General features: G+C 31.8%; 1 protein-coding gene across 4 annotated transcripts in view; it reads left to right on the forward strand.

Annotated features, from left to right (window-relative positions):
• The window catches only part of CACNA2D1 (calcium voltage-gated channel auxiliary subunit alpha2delta 1), a 656,564-nt gene that overhangs the window by 628,145 nt on the left and 13,406 nt on the right, over positions 1-15,013 (forward strand). For all 4 annotated transcript variants that reach the window (XM_031938658.1, XM_031938660.1, XM_031938659.1 and 1 more), the window contains 9 exons: positions 573-659; positions 2,044-2,111; positions 2,815-2,853; positions 4,295-4,366; positions 5,168-5,320; positions 5,480-5,532; positions 7,954-8,009; positions 8,878-9,007; positions 13,071-13,180. In XM_031938658.1, coding sequence (XP_031794518.1) covers positions 573-659; positions 2,044-2,111; positions 2,815-2,853; positions 4,295-4,366; positions 5,168-5,320; positions 5,480-5,532; positions 7,954-8,009; positions 8,878-9,007; positions 13,071-13,180 — 768 coding nt within the window. The remainder of the gene's footprint in view (positions 1-572; positions 660-2,043; positions 2,112-2,814; positions 2,854-4,294; positions 4,367-5,167; positions 5,321-5,479; positions 5,533-7,953; positions 8,010-8,877; positions 9,008-13,070; positions 13,181-15,013) is intronic.

Here is a 15,013-nt window from a genome sequence, read left to right on the forward strand (position 1 = left end):
AAAAAGATCATTAAAGCAAGAAAAAAGCATAGGGATCATCTGGTGCCACAGGACTTTACAGATGAGGAAACTGAGGCACAGAAAGTCTAAGTAGCTTGTCCAGGAATCCACACATAGATAATATGTATCAAATTTAGTTTTAAAAACTAGTTTTCTTAATTCCTTCATTTTGCTGAGCTGTACTTCACATATCTATGTACTAAAGGATTAACATGTCACAAAATATTCCAACTGAAGAATTTCTAAAGAGTTAAAATGTAGTGAAAAATTGTGACACTTTAGTTAAGAAGGTGAAGGACAGATCTGACATTTATACTATTAACTGTCACAAGCAATTAAACAGGATAATTCAGGTCTCAGGATAACTGAGATAAATATATGTGCTGAAGCCTTAACATAGTTATTTCTACATGTATTCACCACAGGGCTATAGAAAGAAAGACATTATCTATAACTAGCCACTGAATGCATATTGACAGATTTAAATATATATATACATAAATATATATCATTTCACAATTAGCCATATTAATTATGATTTTTTTTCTATACTACAATCCTTTGACTTTTAGGAAGTGGATCAAGTTCCTATGAATCAGGGATTATGGTAAGCAAGGCTGTGGAGATATACATTGATGGAAAACTCCTCAAACCTGCAGGTAAGACTAAATATATTTTAAATTTACTTAATGTCACTAAAGTTAAATGGGAAGTAAATTATAATTGGTAATTCTCTGTCCAGCATGAAAGGGCAAGTCATCACAAAGCCTACATATATTAAATCCTAGACTGGAAAGTATTATGAGATCACTGCTGTTTAAAAGGTCACTCTGCCATTACAGTACATCATAAGTGAATCTACAAAGAAAACAAAATTTGAGATTCCCATTTCTGTACCCTGTAGTTAGTATGTCTACTCCAATCATTTCTGCCACCTAGTACAAACCCTGATGGTTTTTCTTCCACATATTTTCTTCCTCCAAAACTTTCTTCTCAGGAGAAGATCTAATAAACTTTCATAATTAATATGTTACTTCTACTTGAGACAATCATCTCTAATTAGGGAATTTTAATCATTTTCTAGTCAGTGGAAAAAAAACACCTCTAGAATCACTTCAGACTGGTGATTCTCTACTGGGGACCACTTCTGACTATAAATGAGTTTTCATTGATTATGTTCTTAGTTCACTATTAATTAAATAACAAATATATAAAATTTTCCCATGTCATAAGTTAGAATTTATTCACAATGGCTAATGAACCAATTCAATCAAAAAACATTTTTAACTTTATTTTCCAAGTGGCAACCCTCTGTATATATTGGAAGGAGAGCAGGGTATGTGGGAAGGAGAACTGTGACTGCATTGTTATAGAGAATTGGGAAGCAGGGATCCAGTATAGATCCAGACTTGCAGCTGCCCAGCAGCTTAACCTTATAGAGTGACCTAAGGTCATTAAGGTGCAATGAGTGGCCCAGGGTAACCAAGGTCTTCTGACACTAAATCCAAGTCTCTTTTCACCAACTTTATTTAAAGTATTTGCTCATTCATTCAATCAGTTAAAACGTATGAAAATATTCTTATGCATTTGACTGTCACATATATTCCGATATAAATAGTGGCATTTTGTTATCGCTTCTCCTTTGGGAGATGAAGATAGCATCTGGATGTAATTTTTATTGGGGGGAACTTTTGGTGTGGAAAATTTAAACACCAATGCAAATTACCAACTCAATCTGTAACTTCCAGCTTTAGTAAACTGCCTAGGAGCATGAGCATAAATTAGCAGGATGATTGGAAACCAGGTGCTCTTGACTCCAAAGCACATAAGTCCTTTGAAATAAAGTAAATTGAAAATTCCAAAGTTTATCTAAAATCAATGAGATTCTTATTTGCTTATATGAGAGAATTTCAGAGTAGAGATGGACAGAGTAATATTTTCTTTCATTACCTATTTAAAATTTTTTAAATTTAGTATAAACTAAAATACAATACAAGGAGGATCTATAAATTGATGTTTGGACATATGTTTATAATTTTTCAGTTGTTGGAATAAAAATAGATGTTGGTACCTGGATAGAGAATTTCACCAAGGCTTCAATAAGGGATCCGGTAAGAAGTTAATTTGATTAATGTTATAACAGGATGCTTATCAGTCTTTAAAGAACATGGGGGAAATGGTTAGTTCATAATTAGCAGCTAAGCTTTTTCTCTCATTATTTTAACTAGGCAAATGTTTCATAGGATAAAAGACATTTGTTTTTAAGTTTCCGGTGGTGATAACATCTAGAATATCTTTGACCTTATTTTGTTGTTGTTCAATCATTTCAATCATGTCTGACTCTTCCTCATCTCATTTGGGGTTATCTTGGTGAAGATACTAGAGTGGTTTGCCATTTGCTTCTCCAGTTCATTTTACAAATGAGATAACTAAGACAAACAGGGTGAAGGGATTTACTCAGTGTGACACAATTAATAATCACCTTGAATTCAGGTCTTCCTGACTCCAGGCCAGTTGCACTCTTCACTCACTGTACTGTCTAGCTTACTCTGGTCTTATCTGCTGATGTTCATTTAATCTAAAAGCTTTTATTATTAAAATCTAAAAATATAAGCTTGTCCTACCCATTAGATAGAACTACCATAAGCCTTTCTAGTTTCAAATTCTTTTTTTCATTTTGTACTTTAAAAAACTCAGATTCATTTGGATTCTAACGTGATTGCTTATTGCAATATACTATTAATGCCAAAAAGAATTCAGAATTTTTTAAAAGACCAGTGTGAGGTGATAATGATAATATTTCTTCTTTTTCAGTGTGCCGGTCAAGTTTGTGACTGCAAAAGAAACAGTGATGTAAGAATACTTTGAAAAATAATTATCTTTCAAACATATAACCTTCTAAACATTGTTATCAACTCTAAGATAAGTTTATTACACATAGAATCAAATCATTGTAGTCAGACTTTACTGTGAGTCCAAACTCAGCTGGATTGAAAAGCTATTGTTTTGTTTTTTGATGAGATTGATCTAACTAATTTCTTAAGTAAATTTAATGAATAAGTTTTCTATCTTGCCTTTAAACGATTTAAAAAATACTATATATAAAAACATTTTTAATTACAGCTGAATTTCAAAACATAACCTGAGAATTTAAAAGAAAGTTTAGAGTTGGAACAAACCTTTCACATACCATTTAGTATAGCCTCCCTCAAAATGTAACCCAACAATTTTTGCAGAAGAATAAATCTAAATAATTTCTATTTTTGTGGAAACTGTGCCTGTCTAGGTCATATCAGTTATCACAATTGGGAAAAAGATATCATATTAAATGGTGATAATCTCAACAGAAATAGATAAGTTTAAAGAAGGGGAACACGAGGGCACCGGGAGAGAAGAAGTTTTATTTTGCACCTATTGCATTTGAAAAACCTATGGGTCATCTAAGTGTTGATGTTGAACTAGACTTTAAATGATAGATAAGGCTAACATTTGGGATCAAGGAATTTATGAGGAAGAGATGATCTCAAAAAGGTAGGAAATGAATAGGGAGAACACCCATATTTTGGAGAGGTCAAGAAGGCCATAAATCAGCAAAAAGGACTAATAAAGACCATCCAGAGAAGGAAGAGAGAGAACCAGGAAATGGTCAGGGGAGCCAAGGGAGGAAAGAAAATGCAAGGTTAATCAAGTATGTACATCAAATGAATGAATGAGGGATTAATAATGGTCATCTTAACCCTAAAATATCTTGTTAGATTATTTAACTATAGGTTTTAGACTTAAGGAAAGGAAGTAAGAACAGGAGTGATACATTAGAACTTAAAAGCATGCGAAATACAACAGTTCAAAATAAAGAAAAAACAGGTTTAAGAAGAATAATTGTCATCAGATTTTTTCAGTGATTACTTTTAAAAGTTTCAATGATGTATATAAAATAGGAAGGATAATAGTATGCATTATTATTCACATGAAAAACTGTTCTAATTATCTAATAATCAGAGAACCATTAACGAAGAAGGATAGATGAAGTAAGATGAATTTAAAAACCTATTGCTAAAGTCTAGTTCAGAAGTGATGCAGGTCTATATTATGGGAGAGAGGATGTAAGCAGAAAGATTTAAACAAACGTGAGACTTTAGTGAATTAAGATCAAAATTATTTAACAAAGACAAAAGCTAGTCACTTACAATTTTCTTCCTATTTCTATTGTCCTTATCTTTTTTATTTCTTAAAATGAATTATATCAAATTTTGGAGCACTTCTAAAATTTCACTATTGCTTGTATTTTTTGTAGGTAATGGATTGTGTAATTTTAGATGATGGTGGATTCCTTTTAATGTCAAATCATGATGAAGATACTAACCAGGTATATATGAAATGTAGACAATAGGCATACTGACCCAGTGCTTCTTTGCCTAAATTTTAAAATGCTTATTTAAAAGATTGGACAATATTTGTGTTTGTTAATTTTTTTGTCATAAATGATTAGAATGATCATCACTTGAGAAGTAAATATAAAATCCATCTCTTAATATTATTTATTCATTTGAAACTTCTATTCCAGAAGCAACTAGATTTATAATAGCTTCCTAGGTGGAAGGAGAGAGTTTTTTAGATTGATTAGTCAACTTAAATATACTTCATTGTATATGATTTAGTTATATTTATCCTAAATATATTCATATATCATTATACCAATAATTTCCACTAATATTTAGACATGAAATATGTAATTTTGTTATCATAGTTAAAAAAAATATTGAAATTGAACATTTCACATATTCAAATTATCAAAGGCCTCTTAAGGGGCCCGTCACTCCTTGATTTTAAACTTGTCTTCTTTGTTAACAAACCATGTTTAGCTAGATGCATACCTAACAATACAGACACCATGTCTATATTTTTCTACCTCTTTATGGTTTTTTATATTCAATTTTTAAAAAATGATTTGAAGATATACAGCTAGCAATAGAAAGGGGAAAAATAGATGTAGTTTTCTTTTCATGATAGAAGTTAATCCCCATTTGTCAAAACTACTAATTGCTTTCAAAGAAAACTCACTAGTTTCCTTTGACTTTTAAATTAATATTTCATTTAGTGGTAGTAGTTCAGATGTCATAGTTTGGCTAAGTAGTTTGAACTTAATTTTACCCTTCTTCTGACCTAGATTGGGAGATTCTTTGGAGAGATTGATCCAAGCTTGATGAGACACCTCATCAATGTGTCTGTTTATGCCTTTAATAAATCTTATGATTATCAATCTGTTTGTGACCCTGGTAGTTCACCAAAACAAGGAGCAGGAAATCGTTCATCATATGTGGTGAGTAATATCAGCATAAAAATAAAATTTTGAAATAAAATGTATATACTATCAAAAGCAACTAGAATTCTTTGAGAAGTAATCTCTTCACTATTACTAAATGCCCTGGAGAAATCTTAGAATAATCAAATGTCTTTTTCTTCTACTTTTTTTTTTAAGCCATCAATAGCAGATATTTTGAATATAGGTTGGTGGGCCACTGCTGCTGCATGGTAAGTGGAAACTTCATTGGTTGGAAACTCCAACTAATAATACAAGAGGGTATAATGGGGAAAGCAATATTCTTTAAAATGTTTTATTTATGATGATGATTCTCTAATTTTTGTCTGTTATCTATCATTACCAAAAAATGGTGTCCCCGAAACACCTTCCTGCAAAATGCATATATTCTTCCCTCCCAAACGAAGTTTACTCCAGTTAACCTACTCAGTGTTCTACAGGAACTTTAATTCTGTTTTACCTCACTGTACTTTTGCCCCCAAACCTGCTACATTTGGACAATTCCCATCACTATTGACCACAAAATTTTCTGTGATTGATAAAGGCTAGTTCCAAGATATAACTTTTGTTTCTACCAACTGAAAATATTTTTTTTTCAATTGTCAAGGGTACTGTAATGATCACATAAATAGTTGTATTTATAAAAGCATTATAGCATAGTAGAAATAGCACTTTACTAAATCTTTTGGACCTTAATGTATTTATCTGTAAGAAAAGGAGATTGGTAATTTCAAAGGGCTCTTACAACTCTAGATATTATATACAATTAAGTCTTTACCTGATTGTTTAGCTCTTATAAACTATATCATATACTATAATAGTTATTAATAATAAACCATAATTTGGACTACACAAAAAATAATTCTTACAATCATCATAATGCTTATAGAAACTATTTAAAAGGTTCAGTCACACATAAATGATAAAAAGTTGCTTGCTGCTGTCTTTTTTGTTAGATATATGTTATTTAATATAGCAACCATGACTAACTTTGTTGGCTGTTTTTCAATAACACATCTCTTGAGAATGTGATAAGATGATACACAATTTCTTAATGTTTACAACAACTAAAAACATTTTTTGATATTCCTGTCATTATCACTCTGAAATAAGATATATACTGGCCAAAGGTGTTTGCCATGGTCTTGCAAAATGAACAGGCACAGAGTCCAGATGGAAGGATTGTCTATAGATCATGAGATCTGTCAAATGCTCTTGTTTGCAGATAGCATTCTGCTTACTTTATCCAGCCACTGGTACATTATAGTGGCTTCTAAATGAATCTAGCACTTCTCAAAGCAGTTCAGTTTAAGGATCTACAGAGGAAAAATGTGTAGATAAGCTGCACTAATGTCCAGAGAAGTATATCAAAATCAGTTCCATATATATATATAAAATCTTGGAAAGATAGACACTATATATGGACAATGAACCCAAATGAGGAAATGAATGATCAGGATTGACATTAGGGAAAGTGCTATACTTTCCATAATCTCAAGCTATTCCTTAAAATAAAAGCTAGCCCATCTTCTAATCACTAATATTTTTCCAAAGATGCTACATGCAGCTTCATTAACACTAAAATCTTCAAAGAATCAAAAGTAAAATAGACCAAGAATAGTAGAGGCACTGCTTTTTATGAATGCAATTGTACTGTTGAATTAGAATGCTATTAAAATGTGCAAGTTTCGATGAACTAAATTCACATTTAGTACATGTATTTTATGAGTTGAATTATAAATTTGAATTTAAACTTTGGCTGATCTAGATACCACAAGTAGTTTTATAGTCAATAAGGATTCTCAGTTCATATTTCTCCAAAATTTGTAAGGGAATAACATTTCAATAAAAATATAAAAAGGCATTTTTTTTTTTGCTTGCCTTTTCAACAAAGATATATCACATCAATGGTCATAAAATAGCATCTCTGTGTCATGAAAGTGGCTGTGGAACTATAAAATTTGTTAAATCATTAAGATCTTAATTAATATTTTCATATACTTAAGTCATTACTAAATCAAGAAGCATTTATTAAATATCTGCTTTGTTCTAGGCACAGAGCTAAGTTCTGGATGTTCTCCCAGTAGTCTATTGGTGGTAATATATAACACTGAAAACAATATAGCATATCATTGTTGTTATTCAGTCATGTCTAATTCACCATGGCTCCATGGACCATAACATACAAGGCCCTTCTATTATCTATTACCTCTCAAATACTGTCCAAATTCATGTTTGTTGTTTTCATGACACTTATCTGTCCCTCGCTGGATGATTATTTGTAAAAATATTTCTACAAAACATTGTGAACAAGGAACTGTGAAGGTCATGAAAATTATACGAGCAAAAATGATGGGCTGGTCACATGGCAACAATAAAGGGAAAAAAAACTGAAAAGTTGGCATGCTGCTACTTGTAGCCTTTGACATGAAGAATAAAAGACTGATCTCAGTATATTAGTGGGATTCCTTTCAGTAAACTTAAGGAAGGAATGGACTAGAGTAATACAAATGTAAACATAAATGGGTTGTTATCTGGAAAGAATACTCACACTAATAAGCTCACAGATCCTTCTGAATAGTAGATGTAACAAAAAAAATTATTTTGAATATGTTTACTCTTTTATTATACAGGTCTATCCTACAGCAGTTGATTTTGAGTCTAACTTTTCCACGGCTTCTTGAGGCAGGTAATGGCAATATCTAAATCCTATCATAGGACATTCTTTTCTTTTACAAGGTGTATGACTTAAATGGTAGTAGGATAGCACTTTTGTAGGCAAGAATCCTGAATTTTTCCTTATTGATACTAAATAATACTTCTTGGACCTTCTTTTGTCTCTGTTCTGTGGATTAAAAAATAGTGCCTCTATTTCAATGAATTTATATTGCTATATATTTATGTTCATATAAAAAATCTGATTACTTATTCGGACTGCAAGTTTAAGAGAGTGCAGTATAAAAACAGTTAAAAAAAGCAAGAAGAAGCAAAGAAACAAAATAAAAAATTAATATGAACTTCTGCTACATTAAGGAGGATATATTCCTGCTACATTTTGCCTTGATCAGAAAAGAAAATGACAATAACAAATAACATTAGGAAAATAGAAAAAAGAATAGTGAGATGCTTGATGCCATTTATATAGTAGGAACTTTAAAGAATCTCTGATATGTTTACTTAGAGAAGATTTGCAGGAGCATGATAGCCAAATTAAAGAATATAAAGAGTTTTCACGTGGAAGTGGCAATAGATTTATTCTACTTGATCACAAAGTAAAATGGGGTATGTAGAAGGGAAGATATTTGTCTCATAAGGAAAAACCACCTAACAAAACAATACAAAAGTAAAAAACGGGTTGCTTAAAGGGAGCATTGGGTTCTCCTTTTCTAGAGGTCTATAAGTGAAAGCTGTATGATTACCTCTTATTTATGAGTTATTATAGACCAGATTCTCATTCAGATACAGTTTTCACATGAGGGCCTATGAAACCCTGAGATTCTGTGAAGAATTCAGAAAACTGACCAAAACTTTTCCTTTCATGATTTTTTTTTTCACAGTGGATGTGGATGATGATGATTTTTCTGCTGTGCTATCAAAGCAGAGCTGCATTACTGAACAAACTCAGTATTTCTTTGACAATGATAGTAAATCATTTAGTGGGGTATTGGACTGTGGAAACTGTTCCAGGTATTTTTTTTTTCTTTATATACTGCTGGATTAATACTCATTTTCTGAAAATTCTTGTCTATCCATCAGATCACTTTATTCTGCTGTAGAAAATAATGGAAACAGGCAGCTCTGTTTTGGGAAACTTGTAATTGAGAAAGTTAACTGACTTCAATTCAAAGGACATATTAAAATAACATTCTATGTGTAAAATACCTCAGTTGACACTGCATATGTAAAATTTTAAATGACTCAAACTTGCCTTCAGGCAACTTTCTTCCAACTAGAGTAGGAGTTCAGACTTATACTAGTTAGTTGTTATTCTTTCTACTCAAAGAGGACCAAAAGACATCACTACATTGATGTATTGAACTGTGGCTGATCACACCAAAAGGAGCTCAGAAAACTCCACAACAGGCTGCAAGAATATCCATAGATAAGATACCAAAAAGTGGGAAGTGATTAGAGCCAAAGAAGAGGAGAGTCAGGCAAAGTTTTCTCAGTGACTTAAAACTAGGAGAACATATTCATTTGGAGGTAGGGGAGAGGAAGTTGAGGGCAATTTAAGGAGGTTATTATACAGAGGAAGTAGCCATGAACTGAACCTTGAAAAGAGACAAGCATTTTAGAAAATGTTCATTTCAGCTCAGCTCTCTAAATCTAGAGAAATAAAGAACATGCTACATAATTAGATTTTCAGCTAATAAAAAAATCAAAAGTAACTTTCAATTATAATACTAAATATTAAGCACAAAAAATTTCTCCAACATTTCTCAGAATCTGCTATATACCTGATACCAATGTCAAATAAACATTCTAATCTACATCCATTAATGTAAGATTTGTCAACTCATATCTTCTTAAATAATAGCATAGAAAAATAAATTAAAGTGTAATCCTTTTAACCACATAGACAGAACACAGAAGAGGTGGATAATGTTTCCTATTTCACAACCATTGATATTTCATCCTGTTTTATGACATTATTGTGGGGGTGGAGTGGGATAGTGCCAAACAAAATAGCAATTAGGGACCTCTAGCCAAATAAATGGTTAGTTATCAAGTGTGGGTCCCAAGCATTTATTTTTCTTTTCTTTTTTTAATAACAGAGGAAGGTTAACAAACTAGAAAGAGTTTTAATTATGGAACAAGGAAAACCCGGAGTTCAAATCCTTCCTCATATTTAATAGCTATGTCAATAAGTTTAAGGATTTAGTCTAAGACTCTTCTACTAAGTCAGAGGCAGATTGCATTCCTTGGGGAAGTTCCATCATTAGAGAGCTCCCCAACATGATACAATCACATTTTAATCAGTTCATAGTTGTTATAAATAATTATCTTAAAGCACAGAAAATTTAATCTACCCTTACATATAGAGAAGTTAAAAGATAAAATTATTCTCCTTGCTCAACAGGTAGAAATTCCCTTAAGAGATATGATTCTATAGCTTATGATCTTAAACAGTTGTCTGGGATACATATATTCACCATTCGAATCAAATGAATTCAACAAGAATTTATTGAATTGTATTTATGTCTTTGTGCTAGGTACAGGGTCCAAAAACAAAAATGATAAAGCCTGAGTTCCTTAAATTTACATTCTGCTGGAAAGTTTTAAACATGTACTCAGAAAAGTAAATGCAAAAGATACAAAATAAGTATGGAATGGGACACTAATTGAAAATCAAGAAAGATTTTGATAAGGCTAGCTAAGCCTTGGAAAGAGTGAGAAGTTCCAAGAGGCAGGGATGAAGAAGGAGAACAATCCAAGGCCTGAAAGATAAGTCTTTTTCCAAGGCACAAATGACAGGGATAGAATATTGAGAATAGGGAACAGTCAGCAGGCCAAATTTTCAGAAATGTGGTATGTGAATGGAGCACTGTCCTAGAGTCAAAAAGTCTTGATACCATCTTAGCTGTTTGCCTATAAGGAAGTCATTTAATCCCTAAATATAGTTCCTCCTTTATAAAATAAGCTGGAGAAGCAAATGACAAACCATTCCAATATCTTTGCCAAATGGGGTCAGACTGACACAGCTGACACAATTCAACACCCACGAGGTTGAGTTGGGAAACCAAGTTTTTCACTTTGTCATTTTTCTTCTCTATAGAGAACTAAGCAGACACAGGTATTGAAAGAAAGGACTTAGAAGATATATATAATGAGTCTCTTTAGGGAGGCCAATTTTATTATTAATCACTATGAAATTACAGTTATTGAGTTTAGGAGATATATGCATTAAAACTTTTTTTTTTCCTCTTTCCTGGTCAATCATTGAGAGGCAGCATAATGGAGAAGGCTCTGAAAAATTTGAATTCAGATCTCAGCTCAAACATTTATTAGCTGAGTGATTCTGAGCAAGTAACATGACCTCTTTATTCTTCAATTTTCTTATCATATATTCCATCATATATTCAATGATCTTGGAAATTTATTCCATTTCTAAAACCATCTTCCTATGACTCTGTTGGATAATAGACTTCAGTAAGAAGATACCTTGGGGTCATTAAGTCCTTCCCCAACATTTGAAAGATGAGGCACAATTCTAATTTAAATCTGACTACAAATCCAGCCCATGCCATTAATCCATACTGCTGCTTCTACCTTTGCTTTACTCCAGAAACCCCGAAATTTTCTGCTTAGCTTTAAGCATCATTTTACTATTTTTCTTTGCCTGCACAATAATGTCCTTTCTTCCCTCTCCTCCTAATACACATAACACATACAACATCCACAAAGAAAGTTTTTTTTTCAATATTTTTAGGTTAAAAAAGTGATTCTAAATATTCTTTATTCAATAAGTAATTTGCATTTCATTTTAGGATACATAGCTGTAAAATTTAAAAATTTATTAAAAGCTTACAAACATCAAACATTGTTATCAAGATTTGAAAAAGTTGAAAAATTGAAAAAAAATGAGTACATCAGTCTTAAATAGAAAAAAGAGTTACATTTAATTTTTAGAATATCATTTCTGTCATCTTTCCTCTTGTCTCTCTCATATAAGGCAGAGTAGAAGAATGGAAAAGCACATTTGATTTGGAATGAGAGGACATGAGTTCAAATTCCAACTCCCTCACTGGCTATTGCATTAGACTTGACCTTGATTCATCTTTCTGGGCATAAAGTCCTTATCTGCAAAGTGAAGGGGCAGGCAGAGAAAAGATTATCTCTGAGATGCCTTAGAGTTTTCAGTCAGTAATCCCATTAAAAAAGAGAGAGATAGGAACTCCCAAATGAAGAAATTTCATTTATAAATGCAGGCTGGCACTTTCTCTCCAACTCAAAATCTTAGAGAAATGCCCAGAGCAAAATAAATTAAGCAACTGTGCAGTCATCCAACCAATGTTTAAGACAGAATTTGAACTCCCGCCTTTCTGGTTCTGAGGCTAACTCTATCATACCATGCTTCCTTTTATAAAACCAATGAGTCACCTAAAATTTGCATGAAGGGAGCTTTGGAGCCTTTGGATATATTATAAAGTCCAGAGTGTTGTTTTTTTCTTCATAATAAAGAGGTACTAGGTAGTAATATTTTGACATTTAAATAAATCCTCTTTAATTGTAACTGGAATTTTAGATTTAATTGCAATATATTTGTTGTTAATGTCATTCAGTGGACAATCAGGAGACAACTGGTAATTATGTACAATGGTCACTGGAAAAAAGAAGATAGTTTATTTTTTTAAAAAGCTAATAAATTAACAAAATCTGCTTTAATTTTATAAGGGCAGAAATATTTTTAATCATAAATCATATCTTTTGAATTTTAAAATTCATTGTAATTAAAATAAATTTATAGCTAACTTACCAGGTCCTAGTAACATTCAAGTTTATGTTTGTCTTTTGTTTCCATTTTATAGTAGTTGATTTAAAAGAGTAGCATGTAAATATCAGTGAAATTAAGAAAGGGTACTTTTTCTACTTTAAAAATGAGTCTTATTCTAGATATTAATTCATAATATGTAGTTATGTAAGTTTCATAATTCAAAGTTTTATGGTTTTATAAGTGGAAAGTCTTTAATGTTATTTAACTTCAAATTGTTGTGCTCTTTCTTCTCCATGATGTTTATTTATGTTCCAGAATATTTCATGTAGAAAAGCTTATGAACACCAACTTAATATTCATAATTGTTGATGGCAAGGGGACATGTCCTTGTGATACACGGGTACTAATCCAAGCAGAACAGACTTGTATCCTTAAGCAGCAGACTTCAAATCATCTTGCATAGTTGATTACAAGGCAAGCTCTATTTGTTATTTGTATTTGCTTTGATGTTATAAAATAATTAGATTTGGTGTGAAAAGTATCTGGATTTGGCTCTTCCCATGTCACTCCTTTCAGACTGCATTATTATCTGTAGGCCTCAATTTTCCTCAAGCTCTAAATGCTATTGAGAAAGACAAGGTCAGAGGAAGATTTTGATTCAGATCCCACCAAGACACTTAATAACTATGTGAATCTCATCAAGTCCTATCACTTCTTTTAGCCTTACTTTAGTTCCTCTTTTTTAAAAGGAGAGGATTGGAAATGATGAATTCCAAGGTCCCTTGAAACTGTAAATGATCTCATCCCTCTAATAGCTGTTTTGTTATTGTCAAGTCATTTCAATCATGTCCGTCTCCTCATAAACCTCTTTTGGGATTTTCTTGGCAAAGATACTGGAATGGTTTGCCATTTTCTTCCCCAGCCCCTTTTACAAATGAGGAATTGAGGCAAATACAGTTAAATGACTTACCTAGAATCACAGAGCTAGTAAGTGTCTGAGGCTGGATCTGATCTCATGAAGATGAATCATGGTGATTCTAAATCCAATGTCCACTGTGCTACCTACCTGTCTCCTAACAGTTATTGCCATCCAAAAAAAAAATAATGGAATAAACTTAAAGCAATCACTTTACCCACCACTGGGCAATTCAAAATTCTCTTAAGAAATTTTGAATGTTATAGTTGGGATTTTTCCTTTATGTATGGGATAGTTTAAATCATAAGTATCAAATACTCATCCTTCAGGCTAGATATGGTTCAGACTAGATTAAAACGAAATGGGGAAAATATTTAACAAAATAAATAAAAATACAATAAAACAGATAATTTTATATTTTAAAACTAAGTCAAATATATAATCCCCAGGAATCCTCATGTATGGATTAAAGCATCCCATTTCTATTTGAATTTGCTACCATTAGTCTATCTGGCTTCTGAGATTTCTTTAAAAATTGAAAATTATCGAATTACTGATATATTGTGAAAAATAGCCAGTGAAGACTGGGAATCTAAAATTAAAAGAAAGATACATGTGAATTTATAACAATACTCCTTTATCTCCTTCATTCTTTGTTCTCTCCTCAAAAGTGGCTGATGAAATGAAAGCCAAACAAATAGGGAAGACATCTATAGTTTCAGAACCTTTCCAAATGAGTAATCCTCTCCTAGCCATTTGATTGAAGTAGTTTGGTCACAGGTATAAAATAAATAGCATATGACTACTGATGAAAAGTCATCTGAGTAGTCCATTTTCTGATTTAGATAAGAATATTTTATTATTATTTCTGACCCCAAAAGGAGGAGTTACAGACATTGTTTTCAATTAATTTGATGTAGGTGAATTATTTATAGAGTATTGCAAGAAGACTGAGAAGGCAAAGAATGAAATGAACAGGGTATAGAATTGAAAGACAAATGAAGAGGATATAGTGTTGGAGGGAATACAATATGGTGGGGAGTGTAAAGTTAGGACACTGAATTGTGATTGGAACATTATGGGAACAAGTTTAGCAACTGGAATAGTTTTTCATTGTATTTCTTCCCACAGAAATATACACCTTCCCATGAGAATACCACTTCTATTACTTCTTAATATTAGTAAAATCTTAATCTATTGGGTATACATGTAAGGTTGTGGAAAGCATTAAGTTCACAATAGAAAATTTAATTATAAATATAGATATACACACATACATGTATGTAAGTGTATGTGGCTGTGTGTATATATACACATATATATAATATATGTAAATAAAATT

Source organism: Sarcophilus harrisii, chromosome 5 (genome assembly GCF_902635505.1).
Source record: "Sarcophilus harrisii chromosome 5, mSarHar1.11, whole genome shotgun sequence".
In the NCBI taxonomy this organism is placed as follows: Eukaryota; Metazoa; Chordata; class Mammalia; order Dasyuromorphia; family Dasyuridae; genus Sarcophilus; species Sarcophilus harrisii.